This window comes from Hoplias malabaricus, chromosome 7 (genome assembly GCF_029633855.1).
Source record: "Hoplias malabaricus isolate fHopMal1 chromosome 7, fHopMal1.hap1, whole genome shotgun sequence".
In the NCBI taxonomy this organism is placed as follows: Eukaryota; Metazoa; Chordata; class Actinopteri; order Characiformes; family Erythrinidae; genus Hoplias; species Hoplias malabaricus.
Window position 1 is genome coordinate 24,819,427 of NC_089806.1, and position 26,200 is coordinate 24,845,626.

Sequence of the window (26,200 nt, forward strand, 5' to 3'; positions counted from 1 at the left end):
AGGTGGTCTACCGACTGATAAAATGTACTATAAGACTTTTAGTGGGTTGTCACAAGATTGCACATTCCAATTCCACCGTCTGCAAGGGGTTCCCTTGCTTTGATCCTCCAGGTTAGCTTGGGTTCAACAGGGTGCAGTGCGTCCCTTCACTTAAAGGGAACGACTATGATTGTGGGGTACTGCAGTTCTCTCTAGTTTGTTTACGTTCAGAAGCTCTGTTGTTTGTACGTGGCTGAATTTTAACTTGTCTGTAAGTTTTTATTCACTGTTTGAATTAACACAGAATCTCATTTGTAACTTTTATTGTTTAGTTTTGTAGCACTTTCAGTCTGTGTTTACTTTCAAGCAATTAGCAATTATCTGATTGTAGACTGTTTTCCTACCAAAATAATCTGAAACAACAAAAATAAGTCAATATTGCCCACCTATGGAACAGAAATAACCTACTTACTTTTCATGATTTTTAACGTTTGGAGGGCTCTTTGCTGTTTTTTATGGTGTGAGCACAGAGAGAGTAAGCCTAACGTGTGATCGAGCTACCCATTAATTTACCAACACTGGTGCTTTGTCAGTTTTTAGTCAGACTGAAGAGCAGCAAATCATGAGAAAACATCTAATGAGTTTATTTTATAAAAAGTGTTTCGTGTTTACAATGTGAACATTTTCTTTAAGTGTTAGGCCATGCTGTTCCTCCGGGTTGTGATTTTCCCTTCTGCGTTTCTGACTTCCTCATGGTCCGAGGTGCTGGATCTGTGGTAGCACAAGCAGACTAGCGGTTCTCCCGTGACTGAATCACAGCAGATCTGTCGTATTCTTAGACATAATCTGATCTTGAAATGTTTTCAATTACAGAATGGGTGCAGGTATCCTCAGTTAGTTTCCCATTTAACTAAACTAAATTTTTGGAATTTTGAAATGGATTAAGAACAGGCCGGAAAACACAACAAATGTTTTTGATCTGTTCATAATTTACTCATTTTACATTGACTAATTTATATGTGGTAAATCTAAAGCTTTTGTGTTGATTTATGAAGTGACAGTAAAGCAGTTGTCCTCAGTTGACCTTTTGAAGCATAAGATGCATTTATGGTGTCAGTGTAAGGCAGTAATACACAATGGAGTTTTTTGAAAACTTAAGATATGCTCACTATTTATAATTCTGAGATTTCCAGACGTTCCTGAAGTTTCAGTGTGCACACAGTGATCTGGATTTAAGGTAACTTGAATGGATAACAAAACCTTGGCTCAGCAAGTCACCCAGCCCCAGGCTTTTGTGGGTACTAGTGTACTCTTATCTACTGAGCCAGACCATAATCTATCACAGTTTACACACACCACATCAATCCAAACCTCAGACACACACACACACACACACACACACACACAGAAAAACACATGGCATTAAAAACCAGATTTAGTGAAAACCAACTTATGGAGTTTGATGTAGACCCCTTGCTTTTTCAGTTAATAGTTGTAATACTGAATGAAAAAAATATAAATATAACACATATTTCATACTCTGTAGAATCTAGTCTGGATTGGGCCCCATCTGTGTGGGGGTCCACACACATGAGCACATGTGGTTTTAGACTTATGTCACCAACACCAGCTTAGGGTCAGCAGTGGCACTGTGGCGTGTGTGTGTGTGGTGTTTCATCTTTGAGCAAATGTGCATGTGTTGTGGGTGTGTTTGTGTGTGGCTCCTGTACTGGCTTTGTAATCACAGCCTTAGCAAAAGCTGACTGTTAGTAAAGTGCACTATTACAAAGCTGGGAATGTTGTGCGGAGTGTGTTTTAGTTTGTGTATACTGGTATATCTGTGTGTGTTCCCCCTTTCTTCTGGTTTGGGTTTGTGTTGGTAACGCCGCAGTGAAATTTTGTGATTCAAGAGCCTCAGAGGCCAAGCTCAGACCAGAGGGTCTCCCACCGAGCTCCATTATGCTTTGATTTACATAGATGATAAAGCAAAAGGATCATAAATACATGACATTGTATCCAAAACACAGCATGCTAAATTACCTCACATGCTTGCATCTGTAAAAAAGTACAGTGCTGAAAATGGTTCTAGTATTGTTTGTCATAGAACATATTTTAATACTCTGCAGAATCCTGTACAGACCTTAAACCCAGCTCTGTATTATATATATGGCCCTAAAATAATATCATGATATTTCAGAGTATTTTGGCAGTAACCATATTCTTGGTGATATGAAAAAACACTGCTAATTAACTGTAACTTACCAAGATTCTAGTTTTATATAAAACAATAATGTAGCATAAAAATCTACAACACAACCAAATTGCAGAAATTTTGAGTGCATATAAATAGCAAAAGTAAAAATTATGCAAAAAAGTAAACTTAAAACACATTAATTCATTCATTCATTGTCTGTAACCGCTTGTGCAGTTCAGGGTCTCGGTCGGTCCAAAGCTTACCTGGAATCATTGGGCACAAGACGGGAATACACCCTGGAGGGGGCGCTAGTCCTTCACAGTGCGACACACACACACCGTTTCGGACATTTTTTGAGTCGCCAATCCACCTACAAATCCTCGCAAACCTACCAATGTGTGTTACTGGACTGTGGGAGGAAACTGGAAGCACCCAGAGGAAACCCACACGGAAACAGGGAGAACACACTAAACTCCTCACAAACAGTCACCCGGAGTGGGATTTGAACCCACAACCTCTAGGTCCCTGGAGCTGGGTGACTGCGACACTACCTGCTGCACCACTGTGCCGCCCTAAAACTTCACAGTAAATAACAAAACAAACACAGAATAGTTGCTGCGCTGAGTCATTACATGAGTGAGAATATCACTATTATCACAATATTAATTTTTTAATTTAGTTTAAAAAATTATTGATGATATTATCGCAAACAGTAAAATATGGCACAGCCCTACTCTAAACCAGCCTTTCTTGTGCCATCTGGCTTTGTAAGGAGTGCCGTCAAACATATTGGGGCTTTTCTGACTATAAAATAAAAACGATAGTTGCAAACTTATCAAGGAAACGGAAAAAAAAATGCGGCAGTGTATCATCTTCAGTTTCAAGTTTTCAAGTCTTCAGTTTCGACTCACACTGCAGCTCTCCTTCACATTGTGTGAAAATTTCATAATGAATGAAGCAATAGAAATGCTCCAAAATGACTTCCATTCAAAGGTAAGGTTTTTTCATTCTCCTGTAAACTTGCCTTTTTGGAGATACATATTTGTCTCATTGGATAGTGATGAGGTACTGACTAGGTGGGCCTTGGACTAAGGTGCTGTGGTGGGAAAAAAGGGTTGAGAACCGCTGCTGTAACCCATCAGTGTGTGCTAGGATGGTATGTGTGCTATGTATATTCCTGTCTGTCTAAGGGTCGTATTATTTTAAGGTTCAAGTCTCATTACATCTTATTAAGGTTCATGTCCTCCATTTCTCATCACTCAACTCTTCAGAATGAGTGTATCATGCCCAGCTGGAGCGATAAGGCAGGGTTATAACTGACACACGTGCGCATGGGTCTAGACCAGCAGACTGCTGTTTAAAAGACAAGACTGATGGTTCTGTTCTTACATAAACGTTCCAGACATCACCAGACCTTTAAGTGCAGCTGTATTATCTAATGCTGCCTTTAAGAGGGGCTCCTTCACCACAGAGTTATCCTCTCAGCACTGATGCTCCTTCTGTCCCTTGTGTCTATTGTCTTATCTCCCAAGTACCGTCTATGCTCCACCTTTTGATGTGTTATAGTAGCTGCTGCAATTTCGTGGTGTAATGATACTCTCAGATTCAGTTACACTCACGATGCTGGGTTTGTTGATTGACTGTAGCTTTAGTCATTATTTGTAAACGTCACTTATTGCACATTGTCACCGATTTGCATGGCAAAATTCATTCATTCATTTTCTGTAACTGCTTCATTCTGTTAAGAGTCACAGTGGGTCTGGAGCCTCACCCAAGAGTGGATGCAAGGCAGAAACACAATCGGGATGGGGTGCCAGTCCATCACAGGCCATCACAAACTCTCCCAGTCACACACACACCTATAGCCAGTCCACCTACCGACATGTTTTTGGACGGAGAGGAAACCCACACAAACACAGGGAGAACATGCCAAACTCTTCACAGAGACTCTGTGTTGGGGGAGGGGGGATGAAACTAGTACCTGTGGCTCTCAGAGCTGTGTGATAGAGACACTACCTGTGGTGGCACAGTGCTGCCCACATACTCAATGTTTTGAAGCGGCTCCTAAACAGGTAACAATACATAATTTTGCATCAAATGCTACATAACAAGATAGCGTCGGAAATTAGCTTCTTAGCATCTTTTTTATCTTTTTTTTTCTTTCTTGTGTGTGTGTGTGTGTGTGTGTGTGTGATGGCTGTGCATTTGTGTGTCTTCTTCTGTACATGTTCCTCTTTATTTGATAACTGATATTAACTTTTCATAAAGATGTAAATAAACATGGGTATTATGCAAATGGTCATTTCCTCATTCTCTTTGACAAGTCAGGGGAGTTTTTATATTCTGGAAAAGAGTGAAAGAGTGGGGCTGGTGGGAAGCTACTGCTTTAAACATGGAGAAAGTAAATGGGTGAACGACTGTGTGGAATGAACATCATATTCTTCTGTATTGTGTGGCAGCAGCTGCTAAATCACTCGGCCTAACTGAATTGCTTTGTAAGAACGAATTGGGTTGAGGGTTGTTTGCGTGTCAGCGGGCACTCGTAATTTTGAGGTCAGGTAGCTGGGCAGTTGCGTTGTTAGACTTGGTGTCTCTGCTGAAGAATTTGAATTTGTAAATTAGTAAGTCTGTTATGGAAATGCTGTCGTTCTTGATTTGGGCTCTTTGTCTAGAACAATGAAAAGCAGCTTCCCTGGAAAGTGCATGGCTGGTCTCGCTGTACATACGAACTGTACGCATGACCGCATGCGCCAGCACACACACACACACACACACACACACACACATAGACTGTGACTTTGTTTCTGGTGAAGAGGCTTTTACAAAGCTCAGAATGTGTGTGTGTGTGTTGTACTTTAGCCATCGTCTCTTTGTTTATACTCCTCCTTCCGCTCTCACTCTCCTAAATGTGCATTTCTCTGCCGATTGGGGAGATAGAGCACAGGGAGCAGAGCAAAATGATTGATGCCATTTTTCCATTTTGACAAGACTTTCCTGAAATTCCTCATCTTTTCACAAACAGCGAGATTCCAAAGAAATTATTCTTCATCCTCAAGTGTTTAATTATGGCATTTTGCAGTTCTGTGTGTGCCTGTTTGTTTTAGTGCATTTACAGGACAGAAATGTCCTGATTTTCTTGAAAAAGAAGATTTTCTTAAAAAAAAAAAATGAAAACATAAATCTGAAAATATGTGAGAGTAAGATGTATAATGTATATTATCACTAACAAGAGCAACTAAGATTAAGACTCTCTTGATTCTGAAATATTTTTGTCTTTCTACTTTTCACTAATAAAAGAACTTGGAATAAAATATCTCAAGTACTGTAACCCCAGTGTATATACCTCCATGTGAAATATAACTTGTCTTCCTGTTTGAATTACCACAGAAACTCATTTGTAACTCGAGTTGTTTCATTTTCTAGCACTTTCGGTAAAGCCATTTAGCGAATGTGGAGATATTTCCACCATAAGCAAAAATAAGTCAATCAATATATAGATAATTAATAAATCACAGGTTCTTGTTGTCATTGCATTCTTTAAAAAATCTCTACATTTTCAGAAAGGGTTTGTAGATTATACACAAGACATATGTTATCATATACGGATACTTACACATGCGTTTTTTATGTGTAGCTACAGGTCCGACAAGTGTATGAATACAAAGCTGTGTGTGTTGAGAGAGTGTTTTGATTTAAAGTGTCTAATATGCCCTTGTTCCATTTTCTTCAAATGTGTGTATGTTTGAGTGAAAGAATGAGTGTGTGCTCATAAATGTAATGTGTATCTCAGTCATCACGTCAATATTTCGTAGACTGTTTAACTTTTGGCCAGTGGTAACCCACTGTAAGCCAAGGCAGTCAGGCTTTTCCTCTGGCTTTCACAGTCTAAAGCCCTTTCCATAAAAGTCACACACACACACACTCCAATTTCCCTCTCTTTTCACTTCTACCTGCATCAACCAGGTCGCCTATAGGTTTTGTGACGCCTTCTAACAACACCCCCCAACCAAACACACACGTACACACACACACACACATACACACACACACACACACACTTAAATGGCTGTTTATCCTTGGTTCTATGCCCCTGAGTCTGCAGTGCCCTGAGGGCCAGAGAAGGGCTTCATTGTGTGGTGAAGGGAGCCTGGTTTTGGTTAGTGCCAAACTACACATTCTCACACACAGACACACACACACACACACACACACAGCAGGGCTCAGCTCCCTCTAGAGGTCCATCTGGAGTTCATTTCCTGTTTGAGACAGCTAGTATGCTGTGGACGGCGTCTGGCGGCCTCACCTGATTGGTGAAACATTTGGAGACAAGCCAAGTGTACTACATTATCCATGTCTGAGTTTGAATATGTTCTATAAGTCAGCTCTGATTGGCTGCGCTCATTTAGCCAGAGTCCAGTGAACAATCAGCCGGTTTAATAGTAGCTTCATGCACCAGAGAAAAGACTTCTCTTTATATAATGTTACGCTGATCTCTGGGCTCATTAGTAATCAGATGCTTTTTGAATACCGTAATTGAAGTGTCCAGATCTTCTAATATTTGCATTGGTGTGTGTAATGGTGTTTGTCAGTAATTAAAGACAACAGCACTGCATTAGGTAACGGTGTGTAATAGCAGCGGCACTAGTGCGGAGCAATAGCACCCGCAGAGTGGGTAATTATTTCCAATGCCAAAGCTAGCGATTAGCTCCCAGTCTGTCCAGGGTTAGAGAAACATGGCAGCTCATGCTGTTAGTTACCTTTACACTTCCTGCCATTAGGAGCTCAATGCGTCCTCAGCCATCATTTTAACACAACCACAGACCTCAGCAGAATTCTCAGCCTGAGGTATTTTAGACCAAGTTGTTTCCCTTCATTTCTTATTGTTGCTTTTATCTATGTCAATCACCACAGGCTCTGTATTCTCCTACCAGATAATCTACTCATTAACACATGCATGACAGCCTAATGTACATATGGCAAATGGTTCCCACTGTATTTTCACATAAGTGTGTACTGTATATTTTTTTTCATTTAGTTCTTAGTTATTCTAGGCCACGTAGTTTCCCCTCACTTTCCTTAGTTTTTAAACTTAAGCTTTTATCTGTGTCAGTCACAGCAGTCTTTCAGGAATAGCACAATATACTCATGAATTCTTGATGGATTGATATCCATATGGCCAACTGATTTATCTATACTTTCATGTGTGTATTTGCTTTACACCTTTTTATTTATTGTTCTTAACCACAGTGTTCCCCTTCCTCTCCACTGTAAAAACATATCTTGGTATATTTGCTCTACATTAAATATTTCTCATAAGACTTTGTAAATTTGTTGAATGATCTTAAAATATTCTTTAAACAAATTCATTCAGAAGGTGGAACAGTGTGTCTGGGTAAAAACCGACTGTAGCTTGTTCGTTTTTGATAAGTTTAACTTATTAAAGTACGTTTTTATTCACTGTTTGAATAAATTCACTGTTCGATTACTTCCATGCAGTTAGCGGTTTCCAGAATTTGGAGTCAGTTCCACCTTTAATAAAGTAACAGTAACAGCAGAAATAATTCAGTGGAGCAGGAATAGGGCAACATCCTCATCTCATTTCATGCTTTTCGAGGTTCCAAAGTCTCCCCACCACTGTCCAAATGCCTCCACATGCTGTTTCTGGGCCACGCATGAGCCATTGACACTGTGAGAAAACGCCTGAGTCTGTTTGGAGACACTTAGTTTGTTTCCCATTTATCGAGCCAGGGCTGTGTACAAACACCGGACCATTTTCCAGTACACAGACAGACCGGAGAGCTAGGAAATGATGAAGTAAATAGAGCATTGTGCTTAAAGACTGCAGTACTGTAGGTGATGTATTGTAGATGAGTAAAGGTTTAGATGAGTCCATAGCTTGTGAAATAAGATATTTGCTGTAAGGGCTTTTTACAGTCACTGAGGATTTTATAATGACGCATGCTGTGAGGAGGGAGGGAGGGAGAGAGAGCTGCAGGAGGTTGCCTTCTGCAGATGAGAGGTTAGCCATGGGCCTCTTTTTTTTCTTCTCATCTTTCTTCCATCCATCCAGTCCCCCTTTCCCCTGATCTCTTTGGCCTTGCGGACTGTTTCTAGAAGGAAGTGAAGAATGTGGCTACATTTAGAGAAAAGTAACGACCTTGAATGCTAAGTCAACAACTATAAATTTGCTCTGAGCCCTTTCCCAAATCTGTGTGTGTGTGTGTGTGTGTGTGTGTGCACTCATGTCTATCCCAGCAGGTTGCTTTATTGGACAACCAAATTAGCTGAACATGACTTGCAAGCAGATGTCAGGTGTTCCAAAGAATGCAAACACAGTGCAGACCATTAGGAGAACTGAAAATATACTTTTAAAAATGTTAATTGTGAAACGCACATGCACGTATTGACATTTGGGACTTAACTGTGCATAATTTGTCATCTTCATTAAGCAGATGCCACTTGAAGAGTAAAAGCAGAGATTAACCTCTCTTTTTCAAACACACACACACTCATTCTGTACCTCCCTTGTCCATCTTTTGTTCACCAAGGAAAACAAGGAGCAGAACGCCCATGTTCTTACAAATAATTGGAGCAAGGGTTGTGCACGGTTTCCATTTCACAATGTTTAACGAGAAAAATGTGGGACGTGATTGGGGCTGAAGTGAGTAAGTCTCCTCCAGGGGAGGAAACTGGCTGGAGCAGTGCATTCGCTCACTTTTTTTCTCTTGCCTTTTTTTCACTGAGGTATGATGGAGAGCGGAATTGTGTGGGGCAAGTGCATAACTCACATGGACGGACCCCAGGATGACTCCGTGCTGACAGACTGCCCACATGTCATACGCACACCTAGTGTCATCCTGACAAATCAACACAGAATGGGCTCAGTATAGTTTCTGTCAAGTGTGGTCCTAGGGGTCTGGTTGTGTGAAACAAATGTCGAGTCTCCTTAGCCAGGAGCATCTCATCATTTTAAACAGCTAGCACTGTCGAAATTCAAACAAAGGCAGGATAGGGGCTGAATGCTTTGGTTGCACTTCACTAAGAAGAATTAGTCTTTAGACCCTAGTTCTGCCCCCCACACAAATAAATAAATAACTTAGCTTGATGCTAGTCAACCATCTGCTAGCTCTGGGCACTTATAGCTCTCCTTCAAGTGTGTTGAGCTCAAATGGCATTATTGTAGTACCAGTGTGTAAATATGCAGGGGCTGGTTTCCCATGTCTTGAACTAAACAGATTTGTTATAATTTCACTGGTAGCATTGTAGCTGTGTCAACATTTATTGTGATTGGCTGAGAGGCATTGTAGGCCTGGTAATATTGCATGATAATGGCACTCTGACTGAAGCTTGTCAAGTATTACTCCGCCTCATACACATGTAACCTAGCATTGACACCACTGCTTACAAGACGGGGGCAGGGGGAACCCATGGGCTTGTCAAGCAACACCATGAAGACAAATGTTTTAACATTACGTGCAGTAGATACGTTATGTGTTTTCTGATTTAAAAATTTGGAATTTTGCAGGGACATAAAAACAGGGAAATGCGCCGTCTATTTTATTTTCTGGGACTGTGGTCAACGCAACTGGAGACACATTGATTATGATCTGACCACTCTGTAAACAGATAAACCATGACTCGTTCTTAACTCTATTTTTTAATCTAAATCTGTGGTGTCATCCTGGTTTAATAGGTTATGAATCCTGCGCTGTAGTAGAGTGGAACCATTTATTCTACACTACTTTTGCATATTTCAAAAGTATTCGTATTTCACTCTTATGAGGATAGGTCCATCTTTTGCGTTTTGATTCCTCGTATAGTCTCTTCTACATTCAGAGAAGTTAGTCCTGTTAAATGAATTGTATAGTCTTGTTCAACAGTGATTTGGATGAAGATTGCTTCAAATCATCTGTAATCATCACTCTGTTTGAAGTCTATCCGTTTTTACTCAGGCTGAAAGTTCAGTACAAAGCATCAGGCAGCATCCTCCACTGAGAGAGCATCACTGTCTTTCCCAGCAAACAGATCACTCTCCGGTTTCCCACACTTTCCCTTCAGCCTGGAAATCTGTGAGGACGAATACTTTGACACAGAGCAGGTGTGACACAATCTGAGGCAGGTCATCTGCCAAAGCTTATCACTTCCTCCCGCTGATCCAGGCCTGTACTCACAGTGGTTATCTCTGTGTGGAGAGGGGAAGAGCGCGGGCGCTCATTTCCCGTCTCTTTGGCTGTGAGTGTATATGGCCAACAGTCCTCAGCCTTACCCAATGGGCTTGGAAATTCACCAGCTCTTTGAGGTGTTCCAAATCAGCTTTTTGTCCCTCAGAGCACAGCGCACTGTAACTGAACTCAACAGGCACTCTTTCTTTTCCACAAGAAAATGCCAACGTGAGTCGCTTTCATGTGCTAATAGACCACAAAACAAAACAAAAAACATTTGAAAATGTGCCCGCTGTCTGCCAAGTATTTAATGTAAACTCTTGGGGTCTTGCTGCATGTGCTCAATTGGTTTGATTCAGTCCAAGTGATAGTCACATTACCATACCTGGCAATGTTTATTTATTGTATATCAGAGACTTATTAAGCACAGCTTCATCTCATAAATTGCTGTGCTTTGTGTTTTAAAATACAACATACATACTGCTAATAGCTAAAAATAAAGGCACCCCTGCACTTGTTTTACTAACTGCACCACACGCTCTCAAATGGTTCGATCTCCAGTAATACCTAGGGCATTTTAGAGAGAAACTTGGCCTTGATCTCTTGGTGGGTAGAATGACACCTCCATTTCCACCATTACTTCTCACACTGCTAGCGAGCTCAGGCATCTGTTAGCTGATTTGACAGATCTGGGCAGTTTGCCTCCTCCAGCATGTTAAGCTGTTCAGTGGCATTGTTTTAGCAGCCGTTCAAAAATGGTTGGCCTCATGCGCCTTGCAGGAAGCTCCAGATGCTCAAATGACTTTTTGTTGTTTAGTTGTTTTTTAATCACTTTAGTAATCCTCTTTAATTTGAGTTGCCCATATGTTTGTTCAGTCCATTTCTGCCGTTCTGTGTGGAATTACCTCAGATTTAGTTTTTTAGATTTTTTTTCCGAGTCAAACAAAAATAAACATGTCAACACCAAAAGCATTTGGTAATTGCACAACTTTTCTTGGAGAAGTGGTGTGTTTTCTGAAAAAAAGTGTATGGGTGCCAGTGTTTTTAACCATGACTGTATGTGTTATGCCAGCCCAGTGTCTTCAAATGCAAAAAGATGTTCTTTGCGCCTCATAAAACAGGCAATAATGACACTGGTGAGGCTGCTTTCCACACTGGAAAAGTAAAAAGTAAAACAGACCATGGCTTTCCACAGCTCAGTTTGGGTTGATTTTGGAGATGCTAGTTCCATAATGATGAAAACAAAAGACACACTTGTGCTTGACGATTGTGAAACAAAGATTGCCGGTTTACACGTAAACAATCATTTTGGTTGTTGCTTTATCAATGACAGACACAGAAACGGCCAAATTAGATGCCGATAAATAATGTTGCATTCTTGTCAGATCCTGTATGCGACTTAATCTGCTATTCATGTTTATATAAATATATTGTTGGCGATATAAATTTCACCAATATATTATGTAATCTAATACAAATTCTCAAATAAAAAAGGTGTAATTTTAAGCAGTAGGTAAAATTATAACTATGATCTTTTATGATCAGGTGTTTTTAAGATATGAGGGGATCTATTACAGTATATTAAGTGTAATAATTACCACATCTACCCAAGAATTTCTGGATGTTTGCTTTAATCCCATTCAAGAATGACTTCACAGATTTAACTGCGGAGAGCAGTCATGTGGCTGTTCAGGTGTATTGCTCTTTTCTGAAACACAAGCCTTAGAATGTTGTGCTTAGCGCAGTCCCTCTCAGGCTTTATTGTTCTTCAGCTGGAGACCAGAGCAGAGGTCCTGGAGGTTTCAGATACATGATCCCGAGTCCAGGCCAGTCCACTTCTCTCCTGAGGCAGAGGGAGAGCCAGTGTTTGTGTTGGGCCGAGAAACCGCTCTGGACTCTGCAGAAACGCTTCTCATTACAATGAAATCCATCCACAGGGGTATTAGAGAACTGCAGGTTCCTTATGCAGTCTTACACACACACACACACACACACACACACACACACACACAGAGTTCCGTCTGTGCCCCAGTGTGTCCTCATGTAAACCGAGCATTATGTCCTCTTTCATTCAAATCTGTCCTTTAAACGTCCTCGTCCAGACAGTCAGCACAAAGAACTGATCATTCATGAAGGGCTTCCACAATCCGCTGTGCCTCAGGCGAGCATAAACTCTACCTGGGCTCTAAGCCAATCATATTCTGTTCTTCTTTCCTCAAGCCTTTATTTTGCTGAATAGGTTTGCAGTAAGGGGTTTTGTGGTAGATCGTGTCCACAAATACAAGTGAAAGTTGGGACCTAACCCTAAAAAAGCTCCAATTCATTCAACTTTGAATCTGAACACAGCTGTGACTTCTTCACAGAACTGTAAACATACACCAGTCAGCCATAGCATTATGACCACCTCCTTGTTTCTAAAGCCACGGCCCATTCTCTCTGCTCCACTGACCAGACAGAAGCACTTTGTAGTTCTACAATTACAAACTGTAGTCCATCCATTGCTCTGCATACTTGATCATACTTGATCAGGTATGATTTGGGTGTTGGATCACTCTCAGCACTGCAGATGGTGGGTTAGTGTGTGTTGCGCTGATACGAGTGGATCAGACACAGCAGTGTCGCTACCCCTCAGTCACTGCTGGACTGAGAATAGACCAAAAACCTACAATGACAGTGTCCTGTGTCCATTGATGAAGGACTAGAGAATGACAAACACAAATTGTGCAGCAACAGATGAGCAACTGTCTCTGACTTTACAGTTACAAGGTGGACCAACAAGGTAGGTGTGTATAAGAGAGTGGACAATGAGTGGACACAGTGTTTAAAAGTCTAGCAGTACCACTGTGTCTGATCCACATATACCAACACACACTAACACACCAACACCTGTCAGTTTCACTGTAGTGCTAAGAAGGATCAACCACCCAAATCATACCTGCTCTGTGGGTGTTCTACGGGGGTCTTGACAAAGTATGCAGGGCAAAAGATGGACTGCAGTCTGTAATTGTAAACTACAAACTACAAAGTGCTCCAGTGGACAGTGGAACTGAAGGAATGGACAGTAAACGTAGAAACAAGGAGGTGGTCATAATGTTATGGTTGATTAGTGTATCTTTACAAATAACTGTACCTTATACCATTCGAAAGTCATCATATAGAATGGCACACTGCTAACTTCTACTACTGGAACTGTTCTATAGCCAGTGCCTCACTACAACATCCCGTAAGGTCTGAATAAGCCCTACATAATGTGTAGTTCTCATGCTGGCTCAGTTGTGCTGGCCTTATGGACCTTGTGAGACTCACTGCCACAACACGAGTGACTCCAGGGTTCCAGACTAATGCTAATAAAAATAAGGAATAAAAACACAATAGGGAAGAAAACTAAATCCGGAATAAATGTAGGCCAGAGGTGGGAGTCAGGATATGAGAAACCTCCGACTGGTTACATCCGACTGAAGCTCAACAAATATTTGAGAAACAATGTCTGAACCTCCCAGAATCCAACATTAATAGTCCATTCCCGTCAGGTTCCGAGTAATGATTTAATAAAAAATTAGTCGATATTTAAACCCAAATATCTGCCTGTTTTCTCTGACCTGCTTCTCTGTATAGCACAGACTTCAGGATTTAGGTAATTTAAGCATTCCCAGTGCTCTTTATATTACTTGCTCTTCCTGATGACAGCTATATAAGGTAGGAAACAAAAACCTTTGATAAATCTCTGACCCCCTGGAGAGAAATTAGGGGAGCATTATCCACTGCGGCTTTTCTGTCCAATAAATCTAAACACAGTTTAATACGTTTGCACTAGATCTCCCAAAAACATGCAAAACTCTCCTCATTCACGTCTGCGGTCTGATCCTGAATTAGAGCTGAGGGGGTTTATATATTCCAGCTCTGTGAAGCCCTGAGTGGTCTACCAGAGGAATATATATATATATATATATACACACACACAACACACTCATTAACTTTCACAATGCAATTAGTTTGTGCTCCTTCCTATCAGGTTTCTCCTTTTCGTTTTTATTTTGGCTGTACAATCCATCAAACTTACAAACATTCTGTGTTCATATCCAGACTTGTGGATTTGTTATTCATTACTGCCATTTTTCTCCCAAAACTTCCTAAACAACGAGTAAACTGAATTGATCATATTCACAATTAATCATCAGTATGAGTATCACAGATGTCTAATGTTTGCCAAATTGCTGAAACAAGTTTTATTATGTACGCACAGATTGTAAAATCTCCATAAATAAAAGCGATGTCACTAAAATGAGACACTTTGTAGGAGTTACACATGTGCTATTGATAAGGTCAAGAGGGGTGTAAAGCCCCACAGTATTGGTCTGTGGAGCATAACATATGTTCTCTGGTCTGATGGAGCTTTGTCTCAGACCTTTGAAATTATTTGGAGTGGTGTTCAGATTCAGCACCTGACCTGAATTATATTTATTTGGGTCATTTAAATTTGTTTTAAAAAAAGTAATCACCCTCTAAAGTCTGAAATATTCACTCAAATCAGCTGGCATGTCAGATTGTGTGGGAGTTTTCAGTCTTTATTTAATAGAGTTGTATATAATCTAATAGTTTTAAAACTGAGCTAAGATGTTTTTTCTTTACTCAGTTTAATCCAGTACTTTTTCCAGTCTTGGGAATGTAACAATAACATTTTTAGCCCTGTGATTCTTACTAGACTTTCAAATTAACGCCTTAAATTTTGTAGAAGGAGATTTTTTTTCTTTATTCTTTTTCGTTTAATTTTTTATTCTAGAAAATTGGCAAATAATTAAGCTTAAATATTTCTGAAATGTAGTTTGTAAATACAAATTGGAATCGCTTAGCTTTTAAAGGGTACCTGCTTGAACTAAAATATATGCATTATATGTAAAATGTATCACTGTTTGACTATAAGGTACAATTTACATGACATTTAGCAGATTGTTTTATCCAGAGGGACTTACAAATGTGCTTTGTCATATTGTCCAGAGAATACATTTTTGTGCTCATCAGTTCAAACAGGATTAAAGTCTAAATATCATTGAACTAAGACAGAGCAAGTTACAGGAGTCAATTCTAATTTCTAAAGAGAGAAATATATCATACCAACACCAAGTGAAACACAATAATGAAATAACAGCTAGTGCATAGGGCAGATTTACAGTGTGATCATTCCTTTCTCTAAAACACTACATGAATCAGACATGGAGCTGTTTGCATGTTGTTCTAAATCGATCGTCTGTCTAAGGTTCTTCATGTTTTTTAATAGGTTTGCTGTTGCTGCAGTGAAGAACAAGCTCAGTGCTCTCTGGAATCCTTGGATTGGGGTACTAAGGAATCCTTAGAATGAGGCTTCTAGTGATCATATGTTCCTCTCTGTGTTTTAGGCTCTGGGAGACTCTGCACTTCCTGATATTCTGAAGCAGCTCCTGCCCCTCATTAAGTCCAGCGGATCTGCTGTTGGTGAGGATCCTGCTTCTGGTGATTTGAGTGTAGACGAGCTGCTGGTGTTGCTAGTGTACGTTTACTCTCTGGCCCAGGAGACCAAGAACAGATCCCAGGATGAGGAGCAAGTGGAGAAGGTTGAGGGAGAGGTGATTGGAGCACTGACCCTCTTACTGACCAAGCAGACCACACTCAGCCCCTTGCTCCAGGATATTACAGGTACAGTGTTAAAGGTCAAATGCATAGACATTCATTTCAAGTCAAATTACTGATTGTGAAAGCTTCATAAATCAGATTTAAACATGCACTGAACCAGGAGGTCCCAACGTATTGGGGAAATAACTCTAAATGGGCATGTTTTCTTTTCTCTGACTGGAAGCTTTTAAACCCTGTATATTTATATGTATGAGTATTTTAAATGAATGTTAAAGGTGCAGTAAGTAACTTTTAATGTGCTACAACAAAGAAGCAAACAATATTTATGAATATATAGACCAGTTTATGGTCCATGGAGTGGATCTGCCAAATGGAGGCAGCCTCAAACATAGGTTTAGTACAGAATCTCTCATACATCCTGGCCTCTAGGTGTCAGGATAATGGCAGATTTATCACTAAAATAATTCAGTTCATACAGTAATAAAATGTTTGGATGTTAGGTTGTCCAAGAATACCATTTTTAAATCAGGAAACCCCTGTGGAGTCCTGGCTCTAATGCTGGTCTTCCCTTCATTAAAATAATAGTGGCAGACGTCAGACACAAAGCATCATTAAATCTTAAAAACTCAGCGCTGTCTTATCTTATAAAAGTACAATTAACAACACCGCAATACTAATTATGTCGACAGACATTAATTTCCCCCTCTGGCTATTTTGATTCATAGTTTAATCTTTCAAATATGGATATTAAGAAGCATATCTACTCTAGCCTCATCGTTACCATCCGGTTGCAAACCTTGCCCACGTAACATCCACAGTAAAGTGATTCCACTGAGGAGTTCCACTGTTTTTTTTCTCACACCGCTGGCTTGTCTTTTTGAACAGTCTATATTTAAACAAACTGGGCACTCAAATAATTCTCTTCAATCAGAAATTATATGTTTTCCTCTTGGAGACGGTCATATTTTCTAGACGGTTTACACTAAATATGTGAACCTTCTGACCAGTATTTAGCTGTGCTTGGCTTCTCTGTATGCCACAGAAACACCATGGATGTCTAGAAACTGCAAATGCTACCTTTCTAGTGTGCACAAGGAAGAGGTCCAGCTCTTAACATAGCCACAGTGCTGCTATAACAAGACCACCTGTAGCGTAACATCATCCCTAATTCAACCACATGCATTTGGTAGCCACACCACTGCTTTACCACACCAGAGAGAAGAGACACACCCAGAGAGAGAGAATTTTGAGCTAAATATTGCAAATCCATTTCTATTATCATAATAGGGTTCTCTCTCTCTTTCTCTCTCACTCTCTCCCTCTCTCTCTCTCTCTCTCTCTCTCTATATATATATATATATATATATAGTTGGCAAAATACTAGGGAAAGTACACTTTTGCTTGTGAACCTGTAGAAAAGTATTACTACTTGAGTTTAATTTTGTGTCTAATCCACACAGACACATCCATTAGACACTTGGGTCACAGCTGTACAAATGGCATTGTTAAAAATTAGAAAAAATTACATTACAATACATTATTTCATGTATGTTTGTTTTATAAAAGCGTTTATGATTATATTGTTAATTGACAGCTGAAATTTAATAATCAATATGATTTAATACAAACCGGATTCCCAAAAAGTTGGGACACTAAACAAATTGTGAATAAAAACTGAATGCAATGATGTGGATGTGCCAACATCTAATATTTTATTCAGAATAGAACACAAATTACAGATCAAAAGTTTAAACTGAGAGAATGTATCATTTTAAGGGAAAAATATGTTGTTTCAAAATTTCATGAAAAAAGTTGGGACAAGGCCATTTTTTTACCACTGTGTGGCATCCCCCCTTCTTTTTACAACACTCAACAGATGTCTGGGGACAGAGGAGACCAGTTTCTCAAGCTTAGAAATAGGACTGCTCTCCCATTCATGTATAATACAGGCTTCTAACTGTTCAATCGTCTTGGGCCTTCTTTGTCGCACCTTCCTCTTTATGATGCACCAAATGTTCTCTATAGGTGAAAGATCTGGACTGCAGGCTGGTCATTTCAGTACCCGGATCCTTCTCCTACGTAGCCATGATGTTGTGATTGCTGCAATGCTTTGACAATGCTTTCTGGAAGTATTCCTGAGCCCATTCTGTTATTTCCTTGACAGTGGCATTCCTGTTTGAGGTGCAATGATGTTTAAGGGCCCGGAGATCACGAGCATCCAGTAGAGTTTTACGGCCTTGACCCTTACGCATAGCAATTGTATTGCATAGCAAATCTTCCAGCTGTTTGTTATATGCTCAATTTCCTTTTTCCAGCCACTTATTGCTACTTGTCCCAACTTTTTTGGGATTTGTTGACACTGTGAAATTTTGAATCAACGTATTTTTCCTTTAAAATGTTACATTTACTCAGATTAAACTTTTGATCTGTCATATATGTTCTATTACGAATAAAATATGGACATTTGCCATCTCCACATCATTGCATTCAGTTTTTATTCACAATTTGTTTAGTGTCCCAAATTTTTTGGAATCCGGTTTGTATTTAAAAACAGTTTAGCCTATTAGCATGAGGTAAATCATTAAAACATATTTGTTGGCAGTGGAAGAGAGAGAGAGAGATGAGCCTGAAACAAAGGACATAAAGGTGTTTGGTGAATAGTTGTGTATGAAAGGGTTAAAGTGTGTTAGGGGAATACCCCTGGCTTTTATCTCACTTTGTCCTGTCGTCACAGTGACAGAAATACTTACTCAGCACCCTCACACCTCATCAGTCTTTCTTACTCTCCCTCTCTCTCTCAAAAACACACACACACACACACACACAGAGGACGGGTAATTAACTACACATATTTTATGGCAGGAGTGTAGGATCTTTGTGATTCACTCTTTCTTTATTTTCTGTCGTTTTGGCGGAAAGTTGAAACGAGCCACCTGACTGTGGTCTGTGTGAAAAGCTTTAATACAGAGTGATTTGTGACTGTGAAACTGAAGCAGAAAGCAGGTTGGGAGCTTCACAATGTAGCCATTCATAGGATTTCCACCCAACAAAAAGTGCAGGATTTCAGTTGATTTCCCTGTTTTGTTTTGTTTTTTTATTTAAACTTGTTGTTTTCACTTCCAGTCAGTACTAATAGACATATATTGACTCTATAATGGATCATTTTCTTAATACTAGCTTTTGTACATTTCAAATATCAGAAACCACCATTCATTTATTTAATTTTGTCCTAAGAGACACAAAAATGTCCCCATCAGATAAACAGTACTGCATGTTTAAGAGACCGGAGGAAATCAAGCACCACTTTTATTTCAAATCTGAAAACATTCACAAGTGTTTCTATCCATGCTTCCATTGTGAATGGGTCTGAAAGGACATGTAGCTGAGAAACAGAAATCCAGGTATGGAAGAGGTATGAAAAATATCAGGTAGTATATCTGATAAACCAAAAGCTATGGTGAAAGAAATTGATATTATTTTATATATATATTTTTTTTGTAATATATATTGCTAAAGTAAGTGTGATCTTTGAATGAAAACAAATTTGTGCGCTGTATGAGTGTTTTATACGTCCTTTTATATTTATCTGCACAGTCTGCCAGCTGGACTCCTAACCTTGAACGCAAACCAACACATACAGTGTGAGAAGGCACTCAACCTGATTTGCTGTTTTAACTAAACCAAGGGGAAGTTCAAAGTGCCCATTAGTCTTGGTGGAGCCACCCCTGGAGCCCAACCATTAGCTGAGTGGGTTTAGATATGTCTCTTGCACGAACGCACACACACACACACACACAAACACACCATACGTCAGCGGGCAGACTGGCGTCCCTGCCGCCATCTTTACCTCCTAATTCTATCTTTCAGCAGGGAAATGAAAGGGAGGACTCACCCACGCAAAGGTTTCTGAACTTCACTCATGCTTACTTTAACATGGAGCGCTGTATGCAGTAGCTAAAGCTCTCAGAGCTGCAGTCATCGGTGATGGGAAATCTACTGCAAAGATTCTTTCACAGCGCCTGTTTCAGTCAGTCTAATGTCCGATTCCTTTAGGACACGACAAGCATTCTGTTTTGAGACAGACTATGGGTTCTTTTTAGGTCTTATTTTCCTTTTCCTATCAAATCACATCCACAGAGATTCTATGTGAAAATTAAGGAATTCACACTGGATTTATATCAGTTGCTAATAGTTTGAATGAAAGGACAACTTAGCCATTAATTCTGATTGACATTCTGGCCTGTCACATTGGCAAGACTTTCTGCAGAGTGCTCTCTGACTGGAAGTGAGAGAAGCCATGTGAGCACAGTCTGTTTTAGCAGTTATGTTTCATAATCCACATAGCATTTCATAAGGTGAAAGAAACTGATTAGGTGCGTGTGTTAGTTTTAATACAGATAGAGATGGTGCGTTGACTTTTTGAGTTATGTAGCATGTAGTTTACTTTGCTAAATTAAACCTGTGTAATTTGTACTAGATACAATAACCGTGCAAATCCAGTTCTAGTTCCAGACATGTTTCAGGTGGTCACTCATATTTAAGAAATGTAAACTTACTCAGTGACTGTTTATTATTGTGATGCTTCGTGATGAACTGGCGTGTGCATATAGACAAATATTGTAGGTTAATACTTGCTTAAAAGAACACTAAATAAGATTAGTTTTGTTGTTGTTGTTTATTTATTTATATTTTTATTTGTTTATTTGTTTATTTTTGCTATCTGGGCTCCCCTAGTTTAGTTATTGTAACAGCATTGTACAACATTGTAAAGTCAAGGAAGGGGGGGGTTGATTTCCTACCCTCCTTCAGAAGTTACATAGTACAGTTTCTGCAGTACTGAGCCTGGAGTAGCAATGATGGGGACTTTGCTCGCACTTTTATTGCTCAGTTGAACATCGCAATCATTTTGAAGCTGTAGTTTTAAGGTAAAATTATTAGTCTTCCTTTAACTACTTTGAGTATTCTGAACTAGTTAATGATGTTAATCCAACTCACAGACCAGATGCAGACCAGAGGTTTCAGTCCCTCACTTCTGATGAAGTTTCATTTTACGCAGCCAGTTGTGCTCTTCCAGGGCCCATTCGCTTTGGCTTCACACCTCTGAACACATGGAGGCAACATGTCTTGTTCGTTCTTCCTATTTTTTATGCTGGATATTTCATATCTCATATTTTGAAATACATTTCATTTGGGAGAAATTAAAGTCCACTGGAGCCTGTCCACCTCTCCCTCTATGCCTTTCCTTCCTCTTGTTCTTTTCAAGAATGTTTGGCTCTTGGTGACTTCCTGCTGTACTTGGCTAAGGGGCCAACCTCTCTCTCTCTTTCTTGCTTTTTTCTTCTTTAATTCTCTCCTTTCATTTGTGTCTTATTAACCCTGCGCTGCAATTATCATGCCAGACACAACAGGTGTGTCTACAAAATGTGCATTTTTTATTACTGCTGTATGTGTTTGTGACAGAAAGGAGAAGAAAAAAAGCTAGGTGAACATATTGATTTTGACATTCATCCCAATTACAGAGAGAAATCGAAAGCCGACAGACCTGGTTGCCATGCCAACAACTTTGCACTCAGCTTGCGCGTGCGTGCACACACACACACACACGCACACGCACACACATACATTTGAACTCTGAAAACTTTCTGCTTCCCAGACATCCATCAGCTTCAAAACTGGAACACTGACACACTCTCTGACATGAAACGTTCTTAAATGGAGCACATCCTAAATATTTCTTATCTATTTCTTTTTCTCACTGAGGTCCAGTTATGACATTGGTGAAGGTTTTATGAACCAAAATCCAGATGTAACTCTGTCACATGCCCATTTTCAAATTGTCTTTACTCCACAGTCAAACAGGTTTCAGTGTATAATGTCTAATATATGTAAATCATTCTATGCTGATTTGCTGCTCTGTAATGTGCCTTTTTTTAAAAAAGTAGCCCCAGGCAAAAGCACTCCTTGTAAGTTTAGAAAGGATTTTCACATTTTTAAGGCAATAAATCAGAAAGGGGCCTGTTTTTGTTTGTTTTTTTCACCAGCTTTTTGGTGAAAACCATGGCTAAGGCTGCTCACCGCTCCGGGCATGGGTGCTCACCAGTGTTCACTAGTGTGTGCTTCACTGCACGGATTGGGTTGAATGTAGTGATGTATCGGCGGCCGATATATTATTTGTCGATATGTGGATTTTTTTTTTATTGTTATTAGTCCGATATTGGAATTTTAGCTGAAATTACAACCGATAACTTGGCACATTTTTTGTGCTTGCGCATATGCACCGACGCCTGTAAATACACAACAAATGTCTGCCGTGTGGATATTTTTCACAGTTTCTGTAGACAAATCAAATCAAATCAAATTTATTTGTATAGTGCCTTTTACAACTGACGTTGTCACAAAGCAGCTTCCCAGTTTCAAAACAGAACATTTAAATCAAAGCCCAATGCAAGCAAGCCGAAGGCGGCAGTGGCAAGGGAAAAACTCCCTCGAGGCTGGAGGAGGAACCTTGGGAGGAACCAAGACTCACAAAGGGGACCCAACCTCCTCTGATCAAACTATAGATTGAATTTTAAATGATCACCAATGAAGTGTCATTATGCTACATATAATAATAATAATAAGGTGAGCAGCTGGTCTGGTCTGGTCTGGGCCGCAGGAGAATCCAGCAAACAATCTTCCATCAGTGGGCCACCATTCTCTAAGAACAGTTTCTGGGAATACATTTCTCCATGGTGAAAACGAATTTAAAAATTCAGCGACACTCAATACACACACACAGCGGAGTAAATGAAAATATGTATAGAATCATTCAGCGTCTGAATTTATTACTGAAACACTATAGTAAACCAATTACAAATACTCTCTTCCGCTCAAAAACAAACCCGGTGCTGCACTAATTAGCGCCTTTCTAGAAACCATTCATGTGGAACCAGCAGTCTTCATTCATTCGTTATCTGTAACCACTTATCCATGTCAGGGTTACGGTGGGTCCGGAGCCTACCCAGAATCACTGGGCGCAAGCCGAGAACACACCCTGGAGGGGGCGCCAGACCAGCAGTGAATCTTTGATAAAAATATAAATGAACTACAACTAATATACTTAAAAGTCTAAGAAAAAAGTTAAAGAAAAGGCTTTAAATTGTTTTGCTTTATCCAGTGTGAATTTGCTTTCATTACAAAAATATAAAATGATCCGATGTTAATATTGGTATTGGCTACACGAAGGTGCTAATTATCAGTTATTGTATCAGCCCAAAAATTCCTCACAAAATCGGTGCATCACTAGTTAAATGCGGAGAGCAAATTCCTCTGTGTGCAAGCACAGTGGCCAATAAAGTACTTCTAATTCTAATTATTTCAGAAGATAAACATGTGTCTACAAGCTATAGATTATATATTGCATTGTGCGTTCATGACTTTACATCCTGCTGAAATGCTCAGAATGCAGACTGAACTTGTGTTGTTTGTGATTTTATTTTTAGACATATTACGGAGCACAGTGACATTGATTTGTGCTTGCTTGACGTGACTGCATTTCTGTACTTAAATGTTTTTGGCCTTAAACATGAAGAGTTTTGATTAACAGATTAAAAATGTTTATCTGACTGGATGTGTATTCCAACATTAACACACGCCCAAATAGACTACATGAGTAATCACAAATTTTTATAAGATAGCACACACACGTACCCTGATTCCTCCTTCCTAGGGGGAGATGAATTATAGAGCATCTCCAGACACTCGTTAAAGACACAACCTTGGAGACACACACACACACAAACAGATGTCTCTCATTTACTTTTAGAGTTTGTTTACCAACATCAGCTGTGGGTCTAGGACAGAAGGGCGTGTCCCTTCACATTGTCACTCTGAATTTAAGACTGAAGATTTGTTTACATTAGGAGGTATCCATACTAAAGCAATAAGACATAAGAGTCTGTGCTTGAGTGAGTTTAAAAGAGGTGAGGGCACACGACACATAGGGGATATGTCCTCATTTCTGTTCAGCTCTCCCTTTCTGCATACAGTGTACACATCACAAGTTTTGGTTCTGACAGTGCTGCTATAGTGTGTCACAGATGAGTGGGGTGAGAAGACGACTCAGGACAGAGGGATGGATGGATGGATGGATGGAACAGAAAGGCAGGAGAAGAGGTGAAGGAATGTAGAAAGGCTGGCAAAGAAGAACACTGTAGAGGGTATGAGAGAGTGTCTGACTCAAATTGAAAGGCAGTGATTTAAGTGTATGTGGGTGGTTGTTGGGTTTTTTGTTTGTTTTCCAAGACAAAATGTTTTGACCTTTGTGGAACACCAGAGAACAGGAATAACCTTCAATATTCATATTAACGTAATGCTTCTGGCTCTTTTAAAATACTTTTACAAAAGAGACTCCCTTTCTTTCTCTCTCTCTCTCTCTCTCTCTCTCTCTCTCTCTCTCTGTCTGTTTTTAATTAAAGGGAGAAACCATGTTTATCTAAGAAAATGGTTCCGTTTTAACTCAGCTCTGTAGGAAATGAGTTCTTTACTGAACGTATTCTCAGCCAGGTCCACATTCATTACCTCAGGCATCATCGCCCTCGTCAAAATGAGTGCTGTTGGCTACTATTATAATATCTGAAATGTATTGACTGAAACAGCATTACTGGAATACTGGAACATGTTGTAGGTGCTAGTGTGAACTAAATCAGCTCTTGCCTAGAGAATGTTCCAATGGTTTAGTTTTCATTCTCTGGTCTCTGACTGGACTGAACCATTTCTCTGACACTAGGTGAGAACTGTAAACTCTAAAATTGAAATGAAAATAGTTGGACAGCTGTTAGATTTTTAATAAATCCTTTACTCTACAACTACACTACATTCCAGGTAGTTGACAAAGAATGTTAATTTAAAGCAAGCATTATTCAGTCAGGGAGTCAATTATATAATAAGGTTTGCAATATGTGTAAATTATAATGTAAAATATAGACTAATGTAACAAGATGAAAGCAATATCGCTAGACCTTTTAGATTTGATAACTTTTAAGAAGTACAATAACGCTAACAGTTACTGTACAGACATTTTCATAGATTTTTTTTTTTTTTTTTTGCAATGGTTCATTAAAATGTAGGAATGAGTGATGTTATTTTAACATATTAATATAAACAGTGTGTATCGTATCTGCTGTTGTCTAAAGTATTTAGGGTTTCGAAGTGCTATGGTCTGTTAGACGTTGCTGAATTGTGGCGTCCGGTTCTCTTCCTTGGTCATTTCTGGAGGTTGGTTTTGGCAAAGACCCAACTTAAACTGTTGCTTTGTATGCCTCGCACCATTGTGTGTGTGTGTGTGTGTGTGTGTGTGTGAGATAAACAGTGTGCATATTGTTTATCAGCATTGAGCCCTAGCTGTGTAATAGAGCATGTCTCACACACATTTAGCATGCTGATAGGAGTGTCTCACATTATTTCTCAAGGGGGTCTGGAAACACAGTCACACAAACACACACTCACAAATACACACAACTCCAGCACAAACTACACACATATATAACATGATGTGAAACACTCACAACTGGACAAAACTAGGTCAGAAATCAAATCATTTTCTTTGAATTTATATAGTTCTTTCTGAAATGTTTGACTAAACTGAGCTATTCATATATTTCTAATCTGTGACTGCATTATGTGAAGTGTTTATGAACGTTGGAGTGTTTATCTAAAAAACATAATTCTAAGAGGATGCAGTACAAAAACAGGAAATAAACAGAAATGCAGTGCCCACAGCTAAATATCAGCTAGGGAAGTCTAATTCCTTGTAGAGAGATGAGGAGCAGTGGAACCGTTTCCTGAAAATGATGTAGATCCATCCAGTACTTGTGAAATGAATCAGAAAGAGTGTGTCATCCAAAACTAGTTTTCCATCATCAGTACCTAACCTCACTAATGTCTTTGGCTCAAGGCCATCAAGGTTGGTGTAAGGCATACCTAGAATTGTGAGGCTCTTACTGCAGCAGAGGAGGGTGAATGTCTTAATTTCAGAAGAAATGTTGGATGAGTAAGATGGAATTTGAAGGTATATGACAGGAAAACATGACAACACACATACATAGAGAGAGAGAGAGAATTTAGGAGAAAGATCAGTTTCAACTAGATAATTAAACTCCATATATAAACAATACCGGACTTCATCTTCCCTTCATCCATTTGACCACAGCATATTTTATCTTTTACAAATATACACATCATACACAAACATACACACACACACACAATGCGTATGAGA

General features: G+C 39.5%; 1 protein-coding gene across 2 annotated transcripts in view; it reads left to right on the plus strand.

Annotated features, from left to right (window-relative positions):
- Window positions 1-26,200, plus strand: part of scfd2 (sec1 family domain containing 2) — a 169,743-nt gene that overhangs the window by 71,686 nt on the left and 71,857 nt on the right. For both annotated transcript variants that reach the window (XM_066676887.1, XM_066676886.1), the window contains exon 6: window positions 15,729-16,005. In XM_066676887.1, coding sequence (XP_066532984.1) covers window positions 15,729-16,005 — 277 coding nt within the window. The remainder of the gene's footprint in view (window positions 1-15,728; window positions 16,006-26,200) is intronic.